The sequence below is a fragment of the Chrysemys picta genome, chromosome 20, assembly GCF_011386835.1.
Source record: "Chrysemys picta bellii isolate R12L10 chromosome 20, ASM1138683v2, whole genome shotgun sequence".
Lineage (NCBI taxonomy): Eukaryota > Metazoa > Chordata > Testudines > Emydidae > Chrysemys > Chrysemys picta.
Genome location: NC_088810.1, coordinates 2,536,126 through 2,554,310, shown reverse-complemented (window position 1 = coordinate 2,554,310; position 18,185 = coordinate 2,536,126). Strand labels below are relative to the sequence as shown.

Sequence of the window (18,185 nt, the reverse complement as noted above, 5' to 3'; positions counted from 1 at the left end):
GCCAGTAAAAGCTCCGTAGCAGCCTCTGCTGGGTACGCCAGGTTCCCTGGTGCCCTGCGAGGGGAATGTCATGGGCCCGGTACAGCAGCTGGCGGCGATACTTCTGGGGTACCACCAGCTGCCTCCTGATCCCCCCTGACTCCATTTTCCCTGGGGGAGCCCATTCTCGGTACAGGAACCCCTTCTCCCACAGGAACCTTTTCTGGCCACCTCTCCCCATGGTCTGTACCGCACTGAGGTCGGCCAGGTCCCTTATCTTCCGCAAGGAGGGATCTTTCTGCAACTCAGCCTGGAACTCAGCAGCTGGGACAGGGCTGGCCACCTGCTCTCTCTCTCTGGCTGGGTCTGAAGCCGCAGCCTCCCTGAGCCGTGTCCCTGGGCGTTCCCTCCCCACCAGGTTAGGGTCCTGCGCCTCAGGCAAGACACCCTCCCCAAGGTCAGGGCGCAGTGCCCCTCGCCGGCTCTGACTAGGGGTCACGACCAGTGCCCTTTGGGGGTTGCTTGGCCAGTCCTCCAGGCCCCCCCCCATCAACACCTCAGTGGGCAAATACGGGTGTACCCCCACGTCCTTGGGGCCCTCCTTGGCCCCCCACTTCAGGTGTACCCTCGCCACAGGCACTTTGACTGGGGTCGTGCCCACCCCCGTCAGGGTCAGGTAGGTGTTGGGCACCACCCGATCTGGGGCCACCACCTTGGGCTGGGCCAGCGTCACCTCTGTGCCCATATCCCAGTATCCATTGACCTTCCTCCCATCCACCTCCAGGGGAACAAGGTACTCTCTCCGGAGGGACAGCCCCGCGCCCACTGTATAAACCAAAAACCCTGAGTCTGGAGCATCCAGCCCCCCAGAGGAGCTGGCCCGGAGCTCTCCTCCCTCCTTAGCAGGTGGTACTCTGCCAGCCCCCCTTCCCTGGGAATGCTGCCGCTCGCCCGGCTGGGTCTCTACCCAGTCAACCCTCTGTGGGTTGGGTCTGCTCAGTCTGTCCCTGAGCCTGAGGCACTGGGCCCGTATGTGGCCCCTTTGGCCACAGTGATAGCAGCCCATGTCCCATGGGTCCCCTCGAGTGGGTCGGATGGACCTGACACTGGATGTTCCCCTTTGGTGGGGGTTCCCCATATTTCCCCGCTGGGAGGTCCCATGGTGACTCTCTCTCTGCGTTGTGGTGGGCCTGTTCCTTTGGGACTCCTCCCTGTTATCCCCTGCCCGACTGTTCACAAACTTGTCGACCAGCTGGCCTGCGTGCTGCGGTTCTCTGGCTTTTGGTCCATCAACCATCGCCTCAGGTCGGATGGGCACTGCTCATACACGTGCTCCAGTACGAATAGGTCAAGCAGGTCCTCTATAGTTTGGGCCCCAGCTGTCCACTTGCGGGCATACCCCTGCGCCCGGTTGGCTAGTTGTAGGTATGTGACCTCACGGGTTTTACGCTGACTCCGGAACCTTTTCCGGTACATCTCAGGGGTCAGCCTAAACTCGCGGAGCAGGGCCTTTTTGAACAGTTCATAGTCCCCTGTCTCCGCCCCTTTCAGTCGGCTGTACACCTCCATGGCTGTGGAGTCCAGTGAGGGGATGAGAAACTGGAGCCTGTCTGCAGGGTCAACCTGGAGCAGCTCGCAGGTATTCTCAAAGGCCGTCAGGAAGGTATCCATGTCCTCCCCCTCCTTACGCTGGGCCAGGAAGCACTTAGCAAAGCTCTTTGCAGTCTTGGGTCCCCCCTCGCTCACCGCAGCCGGGGCCCCACTGCTCCTCAGACTGGCCAGTTCCAGCTCATGCTGACGTTGTTTCTCCTTCTCTTCCCGCTCCTGCTTCAGTTCTTGCTGCCTTAACTCGAGCTCTTCCCGTCTCATCTCCCTGTCATATTCCAGTCGCATCCGCTCCCGGGACGGGGAGCTCCGCCGGGACGATCCCCTGCTGGCCGCCGGGGTCAGGGTGCCCTCGGTATTCGCTGGGCTTCCCCCAACCCCTCCCCTAGGCATAGGTAGGCAGGGTCTCGGGATGTCCTCGGCAGCAGTCTGACCCCTCCCAGCCATGTCAGGCCCCGGGGCCCACGCTGCATCCGCCGGGCGGCTGGCCTCAGGGACAGGGCTCGGTTCATCCAAGCGATCCCTCTCCTCCAGCTGGGCAATGAGCTGTTCTTTGGTGGACCTCCCAATGCGCAGCCCCCTCTGCCTGCACAGCTCCACCAGGTCGCTCTTAAGGCGTTTAGCATCCATCCTCCTGCTGGCCACTCGCCGGCCTGTGCTCTCCGCTTTCCACCGTTCCAGGGGGACCCCTAGTGTGCCAGCCCCTCTTCAGGTCACCCCCTCTCTGCCAGGGTCGAGGTGCAGACTCCTCCGCCCCGGGACCGCTCGCTGCGATCCCCCCGGGGGACCCTGTTACTGCAACAGTCCTTCTCGCTGGTCACACACTCCCAGGAGTTAATCGCCCCCTGAAACCGTCTCTCTCTGACTCTTCAGCCCACCTGGTCCCCGTCGATCCCCCTTCATTTTACTGCTCCCCAGTCACTTACTGCAGGAAGCGCCATCCACGGGGTGCAGTAGATCCCACTCTGCCACCAGTTGTCACGGAGTGTGGGGGGACACAAGGCCCTGCACCCCCGGCTTTCTGCGATTCACCATGACTCTCAGCCAGCCAGTAAAGCAGAAGGTTTATTTAGACGACAGGAACACAGTCCAAGACAGGTCTTGCAGGCACTGACAACAGTGTTGCCAGCACAGAGGCCCAAGGACAGCAACAGTGGGCTTCGTTGCCTGGAGTGCTTCGCGTCAATAAACATACCGGGGTGGAGAAACAATCAAAGTTTATTTGTGATCTCAAAGTGATGCAAGGAGATAGGCAAGTCTCAAATCAAGCACACCAGCAAAAACAGTTTCTCTCTTCTTATACATTTTACAACTAAGCCCCCCCCTCTTTCCCCCTCCCCTCTCTACCACCCCCCCTCTACTCCCCCTCTCCTCTCTACCGAAGGCATGTTTATACATTTAAGCAATTAAATCATTCTAGGGCTATAAATCTAGCTTGTTAGTAACACTCCTCTAAACAGTTATTTGGTTCTGTTTACCCTTAGTTTATTACCCCTTCCCCAGCTAGAAACATGCAAACCTCATCATTATCGTTTGGTACCTGGTATGAGCAAGGTCGTAATTGCTAACTGGGTGTTTACACATTCCAATTCCTGTCCTTGGTTTATGAGGTTGATTACAGTTAAACATGGAAGGACAGAGTTTAAATATGGAAGAACTTTGGCTCAGGCAGGCCTAGTAACCCCAACAACAGGATCCCCCCCCAATTAGGTGCATCTTGAGGTCCCAGGGCACCACAGCCCCCTTGGGAGGTCAGAGCCCCATCTGCCTCCCAGCCATTCCACCAGCCAGCTCTGAAACTCTCCCCCCACCCTTTGTTCAGTTTCCTGGGCAAAGGTGTCACCTGGCCTCTAACCCCTTCCTGGGTTCTCATGTTACATGCTCAGGTATCTTCCCTCGGCCAGTCTCCAATCCCCCCATGCAGACCATCCTAGCCACACTCCCCTGCCTTCCCAGCCAACACTCCCCACTCAGCATTCAAAGACCACATTAAGAACAGTCCCAATTCGTCACAACAAGGTAAATATGAATCAACAGTGTAACACTGATGCAAATCAAACAAACATCATTCTGGGATGTATTAGCAGGAGTATTGTAAGCAAGACACGAGAAATAATTCTTCCGCTCTACTCAGTGCTTATTAGACCTCAACTGGAGTTTTGTATCCAGTTCTGGGCACCACATTTCAGGAAAGATGTGGACAAATTGGAGAAAGTCCAGAGAAGAGCAAAAACAATGATTAAAGGTCTAGAAAACATGACGTATGAGGGAAGATTGAAAACACTGAGATTGTTCAGTCTGGAGAAGTGAAGACTGAGAGGGGAAATAATAGTTTTCAAGCACATAAAAGATTATTACAAGGTGGAGGGAGAAAAATTGTTCTTCTTAATTCTGAGGACAGGACAAGAAGCAACGGGCTTAAATTGCAGAATGGGAGGTTTAGATTGAACATTAGGAAAAACTTCCTGCCAGGGTGGTTAAGCACTGGAATAAATTGCCCAGGGAGGTTGTGGAAGAGGCAATACTTCCCTACACACAAGCACAGAGTCTGAGTGTTGCAAAAAACGTTTAGTAAAAGGAGGAAAGTAACTCGGCATGACTTTGGGAAAACACCACAAACAGGGTTCATAGATATAGACCATGAGCAAAAGACCCAACCCCAGTTAGGCTGGGCAATGTCCTTTTCCCCTCAGGGTCTTAAGTCCAGCAACCCAAAAGTCTCTTTTACGTGCCCGACCTTTCTCTGCACCTGTAGTGAGTCGGTGTGGCTCCCCTCCTGCCCAGAAGAGGGAGCCCACGTGCAGGCACCAGAGTGTGTGGAGCCACCGCCGCCTGTCCCCGCCCCCCGGAAGTCAAGGGGCGGGACAGGAAGTATAAAGGCCGGCCGCCAGAGCTCAGTCGGCGGCCAGCCACCACAGGGAGCAGACGTGCGGCCGGGAGCTCCCGGCCAGGAGACCGTCGAAGACCGAGGCCTGGACCCTAGCTGGCCTGAGCTACCCCGGGCACGCATCCTCTGCCATTGCAGGCCCTCTTCCCTTCTTCCCAGGGCAGCCTGGTATCCCCTTCCTCAGCCCTCTGCCAAGTAGAGCCTGTCCCTGAAACCCTGAACTCTCTGCCCCCAACCCCTGCCTGGTGCACAAAGAGACACATGGGGAATTGTTCCCCTTCTGTGTTTCTCCCCCTTTGGGAGATGTGCTGAGATCAGGCACTGGGCGGATTCTCCACATGAGTGGAAAATGGGTCTAGAATTCTGCTATTCTGGATCAAAGTGTTGTACACCCACTTTGCACTGGTGTGAATGAGTGTGCGAGGTGCAGGCAATGGAGAATCTTTCATCCCTCAAGCAGCCCCGTCTGATTCCCAGGGAGCTTTGTGACAGTCTCAGGAACCGATTTAGATCGTGTGCTCCTAGAAACCGAAAGCAACAGGCTGAGCTGCCCCTTTCCCAGAAATGGGAGGAAGCCGGGAAGCAGGGCTGGCTCTGAGCCACCAAACTGCAAACAAAATTCCTACAGCCCTTAACTCTTGCAAGGAAACACAGGGAGGGCCTGGCATGTGGAGCTGTTTAGCCGGCAGCCACCCGACAGCAGCTCGGGGGGCGGGCACTCGGGGCTGGGGAGGTTCCGGTTGCTGACCCTGCCGCACGCTGCTCCTGTTCCCAGCCAAATGGGAGCGGTGGGGGCAGCACCTATAGGTGCAGGAAGGGAACTACGGTTGCAGGGGGAGCTGCAGCACCCCCGGGCTCCTGGCCCAGTGCCTGGGGTTCTGGCTACCAGCCCTGTGCTCCTGGGGCTCTGCTGCTGGACCCGGCATCTGGGGCTCTGCTGCTGGGCCCGCGCGCCCAGGGCTTTGCTGCTATCCCCTCACGCCTGGGGCTCTGCTGCCGGCCACGTGCGCTGGGGTCCGGGCTGCCAGCTCCACGTGCCCAGGGCTTTACTCCCGGCCTCAGCTTGGGTGGGTTAAGGGGGCTGGATCAGAGCTCTGCCCCAGCTGGTCACTTTCTTATTGGTGCACCGGCTTACTTTCACCTTTGCATGGACAAAATAACCTTTTATTACCTTCCGCAATAACAAGGAGACTGGGCATCCAACACCAGCCCAATCTGATGGCTTGGGCAAGCAATCCCATCGTGCTGAGCCCCCAGGCAGGGTGGGTGTGCCCAGGCGAAGGAGATCAGCTCCGGAAGGCGTCTTCCACAGCTCACCACTGGATGTCAGGGGAGAGCTCATCCAGATTCTGCTGACACAGACAACAGAAAAATAACAGAAAAACCGAACAGGGTTAATCTAGGATCTGTTCCCACGAGGGGAGGGACCGAATCCTGTTCCAGCCCAGGCTACAAAAACCCTCTGCTTGCTCAGCCCTGCCCAGAGCCTCACTAGAACCGGGACCTCGTCCATCAGTGGAGAAAATTCAGTCTCTTCTCTTGGTTTTAGCGGCTGAAGCAAAGTCTCGGGGAGTTTCCCCCAGCAGCTGATTTTGTTCCAGCAGCAAAGGCTGTTTTCCCCCGACCCACCAGGGGCTCCAGGACACAGGACGGTGCATCAGCACAGGCTGTGTAAGGTACGTCCCCAGGTCGGCTGCCCCACGATGCTGCCAGAGGACAGGGGAACTTGCTGTTGGGTATTTGATGTGCTTGGACCACTAACAACTTCCTTTAGCTTTAGGCACAGGCAGCTTTAGGGCCCCTGAATTCCCCCGGGGACCAGCCACCCCCACACATGGGGGCTTGTGTCTGTGCTTCCCCTGCCTGGGGGACCTCGGGGCGGTGGGGGAGGGGAGGGGAGCCGTCCCTTTGTCTTATTTTATGGGGAGGCTTTTCTAGGGAACCCTTTTGTTGAATTGTCTGAGGGATGCAACGCCTGGGCCTGGAGAGCAGGGGGATAAAACTGAGGGAAAGGGGCATTTTCACCACTGGCTCTGACTTTGTTTTTTCAGTTGGGCAATCGGAGAAAAGTAAGAAAATGATGCTAAAAGTTAGGGGGCTGTTGGCCCCACACTGAAACTTAGTGAGTTTTTTTTTTTTTGGCAGCCCTCTCCCGATACCACAAGAAAGGGGAAGGGCGGAAGGGGAGTCAGGTTCCTGAGACTGACTGTCCCCGGGGCCAATGGGCAGAGGGTTACACTCCAGCGCAGCCCAATGGGCAGCTCAGGCAGGTCAATGAGGGAGTCAGGAGCTCAGGGTCCATCCTACATATGAGCTGGGGCTGCCTGAGCCCAGGCAGGGCAGAGCTAAGGGGAGAGAAGCAGTCGGAGCTGGGCTGGGGGCAGAGGAGGGGGAGCCGCGGGATTGGGCAGCGCAGTCCAGCTGCGCTGACGGGGAGCCAGGGCCGAGCTGCAGGAAGAGCCGTGGGCCCAGAGCCGGGAAAGCGGGCGCTGGCCCTGCCACCGGTTCCAATACAGGAGTGTGGCGAGTGCCAGGGGGGCCCAGGGGAGGGAGACCTTCCCAGACGAGAGTCCTTCCAGGCTGGACTTGGAAGGAGGCTGATGCTAGGGAGAAGTGTTCTGCTCCCTAGTGCCTGAGGGCGTGTGGGCACTGCCAGAGCAGGGTCTGACCCGCGGTGTCACCGCAGCACAGCCGGGGCTAGGGATGGGTGAGGGACAGACGGTGAACTTGTCTCACGTCCCAGAGATGACCGATTGTGGTGTCCCTGAGCCCACAGGTTGCGGTTACATGGTCTATTAACCCTTTCCATTTTTGTCTCATACGTCTTACAATTGCTGTTTAACAAATTGTATTTGGGTTGAACGTAATGCAGGGATCAGGGGGCCAGGGAACTGGCCGGTATGGAGAGAGCACCCTGGGGTGGGGACCATAGGTGACAGTGGGTGCCAGTGGGTGCTCGCACCCCCCCACGCTCCTGGCGTTGCCCCGACTGCACCCTTTCCCTGCCTCTGGCCCTGCCCTGACCCCACCCTTTCCCCACCCCGGCACTGCCCCCATTCCAACTCCATCCCCAAATTCCCCGCCCTAACTCCGCCCCACCCTGCCCCTATTGGATCCCTTCCCCAAATTCCCGCCCCGGCCCTGACTCTTCCCCCAGTACGCTGCGTTCCTTTTAAATGATGACACAACATGGTGGAGAATCAGCCCAGTGCCTGATCTCCTCAGGTCTCCCAAAGGGGGGACAGCTTGGAAGGGGAACAATTTCCCATGTTTCTCTTTGTGCACCAGGCAGGGGTTGGGGGCAGAGAGGTCGGGGTTCCACCCCAGGCTACGAGAAAGCTCCCCCTGCTTGGCCCTAAGCAGTGCCTCACTAAAATAGGACACTCTTTAATCAGTAGAGAAAAGTCAGCCCCTTCTCTTCATTTCAGACATAAGATCATAAGAACGGCCAGACTGGGTCAGACCAAAGGTCCATCTATCCCAGTGTCCTGTCTGCCGATAGTGGCCAATGCCAGGTGCCCCAGAGGGAATGAACAGTCAGGTGATCATCCAGTGATCCATCCCCTGTCGACAGTTCCCAGCTTCTGGGAGACCCTGAAAGAAAGTCCTGGGGAGTTTCCCCTCACGGCTGATTTTTTTCCAGCAGCAAAGAGGAGGACACAGGACGGTTCATCAGCACGGGCTGCGTAAGGTACGTCCCTAGATCGGCTGCACCACGATGCTGCCAGAGGAGAGGGAGCTTGCTCTTGGGGGCTGGATGCACTTGAATAATTAATGGTTTCCTTTAGCTTTAGTCACAGGCAGCTTTGAGGGTTCCCTGCATTCCCCTGGGAAACGGCCACCCCCACAGATAGAATCATAGAATATCAGGGTTGGAAGGGACCTCAGGAGGTCATCTAGTCCAACCCCCTGCTCAAAGCAGGACCAATTCCCAACTAAATCATCCCAGCCAGGGCTTTGTCAAGCCGGGCCTTAAAAACCTCTAAGGAAGGAGATTCCACCACCTCCCTAGGGAACCCATTCCAGTGCTTCACCACCCTCCTAGTGAAATAGTGTTTCCTAATATCCAACCTAAACCTCCCCCACTGCAACTTGAGATCATTGCTCCTTGTTCTGTCATCTGCCACCACTGAGAACAGCTGAGCTCCATCCTCTTTGGAACCCCCCTTCAGGTAGTTGAAAGCAGCTATCAAATCCCCCCTCACTCTTCTCTTCTGGAGACTAAACAATCCCAGTTCCCTCAGCCACTCCTCATAAGTCATGTGCTCCAGACCCCTAATCATTTTTGTTGCCCTCCGCTGGACTCTTTCCAAAATTTCCACATCTTTCTTGTAGTGTGGGGCCCAAAACTGGACACAGTATTCCAGATGAGGCCTCACCAATGTCGCATAAAGGGGAACGATCACGTCCCTCGATCTGCTGGCAATGCCCCAACTTATACAGCCCAAAATGCCATTAGCCTTCTTGGCAACAAGAGCACACTGTTGACTCATATCCAGCTTCTCATCCACTGTGATCCCTAGGCCCTTTTCTGTAGAACTGCTACCAAGCCATAGGGTCCCTAGTCTGTAGCAGTGCATGGGATTCTTCCGTCCTAAGTGCAGGACTCTGCACTTGTCCTTGTTGAACCTCATCAGGTTTCTTTTGGCCCAATCCTCCAATTTGTCTAGGTCCCTCTGTATCCGATCCCTACCCTCCAGCGTATCTACCACTCCTCCCAGTTTAGCGTCATCTGCAAACTTGCTGAGAGTGCAGTCCACACCATCCTCCAGATCATTAATAAAGATATTAAACAAAACCGGCCCCAGGACCGACCCTTGGGGCACTCCGCTTGAAACCGGCTGCCAACTAGACATGGAGCCATTGATCACTACCCGTTGAGCCCAACGATCTAGCCAGCTTTCTATCCACCTTATAGTCCATTCATCCAGCCCATACTTCTTTAACTTGGTGGCAAGAATACTGTGGGAGACCGTATCAAAAGCTTTGCTAAAGTCAAGGAATAACACATCCACTGCTTTCCCCTCATCCACAGAGCCAGTTATCTCCTCAAGGAAGGCAATTAGGTTAGTCAGGCACGACTTCCCCTTGGTGAATCCATGCTGACTGTTCCTGATCACTTTCCTCTCCTCTAAGTGTTTCATAATTGATTCCTTGAGGACCTGCTCCATGATTTTTCCAGGGACTGAGGTGAGGCTGACTGGCCTGTAGTTCCCCGGATCCTCCTTCTTCCCTTTTTTAAAGATGGGCACTACATTAGCCTTTTTCCAGTCATCCGGGACCTCCCCCAATCACCATGAGTTTTCAAAAATAATGGCTAATGGCTCTGCAATTTCATCCGCCAACTTCTTTAGCACCCTCGGATGCAGCGCATCCGGCCCCATGGACTCGTGCTCATCCAGTTTTTCTAAATAGTCCCGAACCACTTCTTTCTCCACAGAGGGCTGGTCACCTCCTCCCCATACTGTGCTGCCCAGTGCAGCAGTCTGGGAGCTGACCTTGTTTGTGAAGACAGAGGCAAAAAAAGCATTGAGTACATTAGCTTTTTCCACATCCTCTGTCACTAGGTTGCCTCCCTCATTCAGTAAGGGGCCCACACTTTTCTTGACTTTCTTCTTGTTGCTAACATACCTGAAGAAACCCTTCTTGTTACTCTTAACATCTCTTGCTAGCTGCAACTCCAAGTGCGATTTGGCCTTCCTGATTTCACTCTTGCATGCCTGAGCAATATTTTTATACTCCTCCCTGGTCATTTGTCCAATCTTCCATTTCTTGTAAGCTTCTTTTTTGCGTTTAAGGTCAGCAAGGATTTCACTGTTAAGCCAAGCTGGTCGCCTGCCATATTTACTATTCTTTCTACACATTGGGATGGTTTGTTCCTGCAACCGCAATAAGGATTCTTTAAAATACAGCCAGCTCTCCTGGACCCCTTTGCTCTTCATGTTATTCTCCCGGGGGATCCTGCCCATCTGTTCCCTGAGGGAGTCAAAGTCTGCTTTTCTGAAGTCCAGGGTCCGTATTCTGCTGCTCTCCTTTCTTCCTTGTGTCAGGATCCTGAACTCTATCATCTCATGGTCACTGCCTCCCAGGTTCCCATCCACTTTTGCTTCCCCTACTAATTCTTCCCTGTTTGTGAGCAGCAGGTCAAAAAAAGCTCTGCCCCTAGTTGGTTCCTCCAGCACTTGCACCAGGAAATTGTCCCCTACACTTTCCAAAAACTTCCTGGATTGTCTCTGCACCGCTGTATTGCTCTCCCAGCAGATATCAGGGTGATTAAAGTCTCCCATGAGAACCAGGGCCTGTGATCTAGTAACTTCTGCTAGTTACCGGGAGAAAGCCTCATCCACCTCACCCCCCTGGTCTGGTGGTCTATAGCAGACTCTGACCACAACATCACCCTTGTTGCTCACACTTCTCAACTTTATCCAGAGACTCTCAGGTTTTTCTGCAGTTTCATACTGGAGCTCTGAGCAGTCATACTCCTCTCTTACATACAACGCAACCCCCCCCACCTTTTCTGCCCTGTCTGTCCTTCCTGAACAGTTTATATCCATCCATGACAGTACTCCAGTCATGTGAGTTATCCCACCAAGTCTCTGTTATTCCAATCACATCACAGTTCCTTGACTGTGCCAGGACTTCCAGTTCTCCCTGCTTGTTTCCCAGGCTTCTTGCATTTGTGTATAGGCACCTAAGATAACTCATTGATCGTCCCTCTTTCTCAGTATGAGACAGGAGTTCTCCCCTCTTGCGCTCTTCTACTCTTGCTTCCTCCCAGGATCCCATTTCCCCACTTACCTCAGGGCTTTGGTCTCCTTCCCCCGGTGAACCTAGTTTAAAGCCCTCCTCACTAGGTTAGCCAGCCTGCTGGCGAAGATGCTCTTCCCTCTCTTCGTTAGGTGGAGCCCATCTCTGCCTAGCACTCCTCCTTCTTGGAACACCGTCCCACATGGGGGCTTCTCCTTGTGCTTCTGTTTCTAGGGGAGGCATCAGGGCAGTAGAGGTGGGGGTTAGGGTTGCCAACCCTCCCATTTTCGCTGGTAGACTCCCGGAACCGGGCTCTATCTCCCGGAGGCTCCAGAAGCCAAACCTGGACATTTTCGGCCGCTGAAAGTCCAGTGGCGCAGCAGTGCTAAGGCAGGTTCTCTGCCTGCCCTGGATCCACGCTACTCCCGGAAGTGGCCGATAAATCTCTGCGGCCCCTGGGGCAGGGGACAGGGGGTCTCCGTGTGCTGACCCCACCCCGAGCACCGACTCCACAGCTCCCATTGGCTGAGAACTATGTCCAATGAGAGCTGCGTGGGTGGAGCCTGCAGGTAGGGGCAGCACACAGAGCCCACTGCTCCCCCCAGGGGCCGCAGGGATGTGGCAGCCACTTCCGGAAGCAGCGCGGGGCCAGGACAGGCAAAGAGCCTGTCTTAGCCCTGCTGCGCTGCTGACCGGGAACTGCCCGATGTAAACCCTGTCCGGCTGGATCCTAACCCCTGAAACCCTCACACACCCCGAACTACCTCCTGCACCCCAACTTCCTTTCCTAGCCCTGAGCCCCCTCCTGCAACCTAACTCTCTCCCAGAGCCAGCATCATCAACCCCAATCCCCAGCCCTGAGCCCCCTCCCGTTTCCTGAAACCCCTCCCGCACACCGACCCCCTTACCGAAGCCCTGAAGCCCCTCTGGCACAGAAGCTCTCTAAAAGTGGGAGGGCCACTAGCACCCGAACCGTGGCCCTGCTCCCCGCATGCTGCTCCTACCCCATGGCCCCACCCCATAGGCCGCCCGTTCCTCGCAAGGTCCTCGCCCTGCACCGCTCCATCCCCCCAGACCACACCCCACTGCCACCTTTTCTCCATGAACCCCCACCCTCACACCATCTTATTCCCCAAGACTCTGCTCCTCACCCGCTCCTCTCCATCCCCTCTCCCCCCCATCGCTCAGCCTTGTGGCCGGTAAAAAGTGGGAGGGCCATGGCCCCATGGTGCCCCCGTTCCAGTGCACTGGCTGTGACCCAGAGACAGGAATAGAAACCAGGGAACCGAACTCCCAGCCCTCCCTGCTGTAACCCACCAGAGCCCACACCATTCCCAGGCCTCAGCAAGGAATGTAGGAGCCCTGATTCCTGGTCTTTTATTGAACCTAGAATACCACCCCCGAAAGTAGAGTCTCATTTCTATTTGCATTGTTTCCCAGCACAAGTGAGACTAAGAGGTGTTTTTGTCAGCTGGGGCTGCTGGAGTTATTAATCCGACCGCAGAGCTCTTTCCTGTCGGCTTAGAGCACCTGCATCAGCGCAACGGCACCTCTGTAAGCGCTGTAGTGTGGCCATAGCCGTAAAGTGCTGTTTGCCAGCAGCTGGGAATGGGCGATAGGGGATGGATCACTGGATGATTCCCTGTTCTGTTCATTCCCTCTGGGGCACCTGGCACTGGCCACTGTGGAAGACAGGATACTGGGCTAGATGGACCTTTGGTCTGACCCAGTCTGTCCATTCTTATGTTAATTGAGAATTCATTCCAGGTGTCCCCACATGAGAGCTGACCTCGACACAGGATCCAGCTGATGGGGAAAAGAGAGGAGACAAAAGTCTCTCCCACACTATTCCCCAAGTCCACACCCACAGAACCAAGGAAATTAAGTTGAGACTCGAAATTACAGGGTCAGACCAGGTTCAGTTTCTCGGACAGAGGAGAGATTTCCTGTTATTTCAGAAACTTAAAAGTGCTGCATTCCCCTCCCCCCCCCAAGGATTGTCACTACAGACGAGCTCTCCCTGACAACGTAACGTGCTGGTGCACTCAGGTCAGCTCTGATTCCGAGGGGATTGTCTCCCCCCTTGTTCTGTGCAGCACAGCGCCCCCCAGCACCATGCTGGGACATCATGACCAGCATTGACTCCGCGGGGAGATGACACCCGACTGTGCCCCTCCCCCTGCTCCCTGCTGCACAGCGCTGGGCTGGACAGTGGGGTCAGCACTGAGGGGCACACGGCCTCTCCTGCCACCCAGAACACAGACCCTGCAGCAGAGCCCCCCACAGTGTCACACTGGGGCACTGCCAGTCAGTTTATGTGGAAATGAACCCTTCCCTGCTGGCCACTCTGAGAAGTTATCCGTAGATTATTTGACTTCTTGCAATTTGTAACCAAAGATCCTTTTCTTACAACTCAGTGGGTTTTTGTGCACACTAATAAGAGATATCTCTATATGTTTACTGTGTGCAGGTTAATAAATTGTCTCTGGGAACAAAGTACTGATCATGGCTGGAATTGGTGTTTCTTTCCCCAGGAAAATGGCAGGTTCAAGAACTCTCTGGGCTAATTTATTTTTGGAATGGGGCAGTCACCTTAGTGGCCTGTCCCAGGAGGAATCTGAAGAATTCCAGGCTGCTGTCCATGCAGGAAACCTCACTGAAGCCACCGCAGTGGTGAAGAAATCTGATGCGTTGTTAAAAAACACCAAGCTCGATGTTGCCATCACCGGAAAACAGGGCTCTGGCAAGTCATCTTTCATCAACGCCATCAGAAGCCTAGCTGACGATGATGAAGGTGCAGCTGAGACCGAGGTGACGGATTCAGCAAAGGAGCCAACTCCTTATCAGCATCCCAAGCACCCAAATGTCACAATGTGGGACCTGCCTGGGATCGGGACGCCAAATTATCCAGCAAACACATATGTGGAGAAGGTGGATTTTGCTCGCTATGATTTCTTCATCATTATCACAGCAGAGCGGTTCCGAGAGTCGGATGCCAACCTGGCCCAGGAGATACAGAGGATGGGGAAGAAGTTTTACTTTGTCCGCTCCAAGGTGGACACGGACTTGTGCAGTGAAAGAAAAGGAAAAACGAAGGTCAAGGAGGAGACAGTCCTGCAGACAATCAGAAACGATTGCATCGGGAACCTGCAAAAAGCAGGCATCCTTTCCCCACAGGTTTTTCTGGTGTCGAGATGGGACTTTGAGAAGTATGATGCTTCCCGACTTCAGGAGACCTTTTCGAATGAACTCGACACTCACAAGAGACATGTCATCTTTCATGTCCTGCTCAGCACCTCTAAACAACCCTTAAATTGGAAGAAAGAGGCTGTGGAGCAGCAGATCTGGAAGCAAGCCTTTAAGTCAGGCGCTATCGCTACTATTCCTCTCCCGTTTCTCTCTGTTTGGTGGGATGTTGGCATCTTGGTGGATAACATGACCAAGTTCTGTGAGAGCTTTGGCCTGGACGACGATTCCCTCAGAGCCCTTGAAAAGCCCACGGGCAAGTCTGGTGAGCTGAAGACTGTGATAGAATTCCCGCTGGCCAAAGATAGATCAAGAGATGAGGCTTTCAAGCTTCTGAAAGAGGCTACGGGGCAGGTTATGATGATAGCTAAGTATTTCATCAGCATGATCCCAGGGATTGGTACTGTGATAGCAGCAGTGACGTCTTACAGAGTCACGGGCAGATTGCTGAATACATTTGTGGCTCGAGTTGCAGAAGATGCTCAAAGAGTCCTGAAAAGGGCTTTGGAGAGAGCAGAGAAAAGAGATTAACAACAGCCACAAAAGAGCAACGTACCTGCTATCTCATGGCAGCTGGAGATCAGAGCCACCCTGTGGGGAGAGATATTTCCCTTTGTTCTCAGCTACAGTGCAAAAAAGACACTCTCAAAAACGGTCTCCAGAGTTTGGTGTATTTTAAAAACAAATATTCATTTCTAATGTAGGGAAGCGGGTAAAGTTGAGGTAAAGGTCTCTGATCCCACAATTTCTGTTAAACACCCCGAAGTGAAAGTTGAGGGAGACTCTCAGAACAAATACCGTGAAACGAAACTTTGCTCTGTGTTATTTAGTAATAATACCTGACACAGTTTTTAAGACATTCTCCAGTTTTCATTATTTAAGCAGCTGGGGCCACACCCTCATATGGCGTAAAGTTAGTGTAACTTTCACAGATTCATAGATTCCAAGGCCAAAAGGGACCATTGTGATGATCAAGTCTGATCTCCTGCAGAACACAGGCCAGAGAACTAATTCCTAGAGCAGATCTCTTAGAGAAACATCCAGTCTTGAGTTAAAAATCTCCAGGGCTGGAGGATCTTCCACAACCCTTGGTAACTTGTTCCAATGGTTAATCCCCTCACCGTTAAAATATTTTGCTTATTTCCAACTGGATTGAAGTCAAGATCTGGCTTTTTACTTTTTGCAGGTCACTGAGTTACTTTCTTTCTTAGGCTGTCGTGTGCTAGCACATGTTTGGATGCCATGTGTGATGTTTGGATGCCAGCAAAGCAGGGAAATGTTGAAATCCAAACTCTTTGCCCTGAATAATGTGCTTCACACAATCTCATGAACCCATTTCTGTAGGGATTAGAGTTTGAAATTTTTGTAAAATGAACCACACCTAAATTTCAGGCCTGAAGTGGCTGAAATTCCATCGATGTTTAAGACCAGAAGGGACCATTAGGATCACCTAGTCTAACCACCTGCATCACAAAGTGTCCCTTTGGGGAACGTTTAACCTTTCCTGTGAACCCAGAGAACAGTGCAGAGCTCCCACTAAATATGGCCCTGACTTGCAGTGAAGTCAAAGGGATTTCCCGTGTAAGTGAGCACATACAGAAACTGGACCTAAACAACTAGTCAGCCAATATACTAGTCCAGGAAAGCTATCAGAACAGAGCGACCCCCGGATATCTCTCCTGTGATTTGAGCTGTAGTTAGTTGCTTGTTTTTTCACACTGAAGTTCGGTTTGCCTGAGTGTCTAGGAATCACTATCATGGCTCAGACTAACCTGGGGTGTGTGGATTGTAATCACATTGTGTTGGGCTCAGATGGTGGTTGGCCCATGTCCTGCTAGACACCACCCACGATACTACTGATGTGCACCGTATTTCATAGCCCATAACCAGCGTCTGTCCTGGGGCTGGTCTGCGCTGGGAAGTTACATAGCGTTAGAACACGTCAAACACTCAGGCCCTGATTCCCATTGACATTAAGGGCATTTTACACTGAGCTCTCAGTGGGAAGAGGCCAGAGCCTTAGGGTAAATGAGTATCAAGCCTGGAAGCATTTAGCAGTATGTTAGCTGGATGTGGGTAACCAACATGATGTGAGGGGTAATCATGGCCAGTTAGCGTGATATTATAGACATGGTGTGGGAAAACATAGCCGTTTTCATCATGTTTGCAAATAGCTCACATTGGCTAACAGTTTTTCTGGATCTCTTTGAAGTTGCCTGCCTACAATTACCTGGGCTATCTGGTGAGTCAGTGACTACAAAAGAGCTGAACTTTACAGTCCTACTTGCTTGCACGTCAAAAGATTTTGAAAATTGTGGCTGTCTGATTTTACAGCGATCGCTGCTTTTGCAAATGTGATATAAAATGGGTTGGAAATGCTACTTCCACCTTCTGCATAATTAGCAGGGATAATATCTGCTGTTTGTGTTACGACAATAAAGCTTCTCTAGGTTAAGCCTGTCTGCCTTGCTTTTGGTGTGAATCTTCTTGCTGAATTGTTTTCCCAACCTTTATCCACCGTTTTGGTTATTCCACCCTTTTAAATTTACCTGCAAGAAAACTCTGATTTCCCAATTGGAAAGCTTCATTTGGGGATTTTTCCTGCAGGAAATTCCTATTTTTCAGGCTGCTCCAGGCAGTGGACATTTCTACCCGGCTTGGAAATGGCTTACCTACCAACAACATGGGGTACATCACATATGAGGTTGGGGGATGGAGAGGCCAGGGCAAAGGAAAGGGCTTTCTTTAAAGAGGATTTAGTGGTGAAGGTGCTGATGGGCTAGGAAGAAGGCAGGGAACGGGATTGGGGACAGGGTGGATTTGGAAGGACCTTGGGAGTGGGGTAGGGAAGAGGAGAATGGAGGCAGAGGAGAAATGGAGCATGGAGAGAAGCAGGTGCTTCCACCCTCGAATAGAGCCACATCCTCCATTTCACAAACAAGAATGGCCCATTCCTTGAACCCCTGGAGATATGTTCCCCACCGAGCCCAAGCAGATAATTTTAACACACGCAAGGCACTTACTGGGTTGGGACGGTGTCTCCTGTGCTGCATCGTCTTCCCCCTGCTGCATGGCCACCAAGGAGTCCAGAGACCTAGGGGGTTGGCCCATGTCTCAGAAGAGGGTGTCTGCTTCTCCAGCACTATGCCACACACCACGGGTAGCTTGCATTAGGGTTTGCAGCCTTGTGCTGGAGCTGTCTCTCATGACAACGTCCATTTTTTCATCTAGACAATTGATGCTAGAGGTGCTCAGAAAACTGGGATTTCTACCCTCAGCCCCCTCAATCCCTTTGTACTTCCTCAATATCCCCTCTCAGGAGACCCCCCAGTCGCCCATCAGAGAACACCACAAAATAACGCCCCCCCCCCCCCCCCCGTCCTCCCCAGGAGCCTAAAAAGTGGCTCCACTCATGGTAGCAAGGCCCCCTGGTGGCTAGGCAGGGCATAGCAGTTGTCTCCCCATACGACACCGCCTCCAAAGGTCGCTTCATTGCTGTGGTGGTCTCTTTTCCCACAACCTGACCTTGCAGCCAGGTGTAACAATGTGGCCTTTGGCGGAGACACTACTGAAAGTATCAATTCAGGACAAATTGCTTAGAGCAGGGCAGCCCCAGCCCCAGGCTGGGGGTCCTTCACTACTCAGGCACCAAACCAGCCAAACGGAGAGGACTTTGGTTATACCTCACTGGCTAACCAGAAGTCACACAAGCAATTCCCTC

The 18,185-nt window shown here is 53.4% G+C and overlaps 2 protein-coding genes across 4 annotated transcripts in view; one reads left to right on the top strand and one right to left on the bottom strand.

The window, feature by feature from the left end:
- The window catches only part of LOC101947108 (interferon-inducible GTPase 5-like), a 370,729-nt gene that overhangs the window by 330,687 nt on the left and 21,857 nt on the right, over window positions 1-18,185 (bottom strand). The gene's annotated exons all lie outside the window — the stretch shown is intronic.
- Window positions 4,408-16,923, top strand: LOC103307174 (interferon-inducible GTPase 5-like). Of its 2 annotated transcripts, XM_065573997.1 has the most exons (3): window positions 4,408-6,147; window positions 7,900-8,162; window positions 13,753-16,923. In XM_065573997.1, exon 3 carries the CDS (start codon window positions 13,757-13,759, stop codon window positions 14,993-14,995), a length of 1,239 nt encoding a protein of 412 aa, XP_065430069.1. In that variant the 5' UTR covers window positions 4,408-6,147; window positions 7,900-8,162; window positions 13,753-13,756; the 3' UTR covers window positions 14,996-16,923. The 2 variants fall into 2 exon arrangements, with proteins under 2 accessions (XP_065430069.1, XP_065430070.1); XM_065573998.1 differs by lacking the exon at window positions 7,900-8,162 and having other exon boundaries at window positions 5,549-6,147.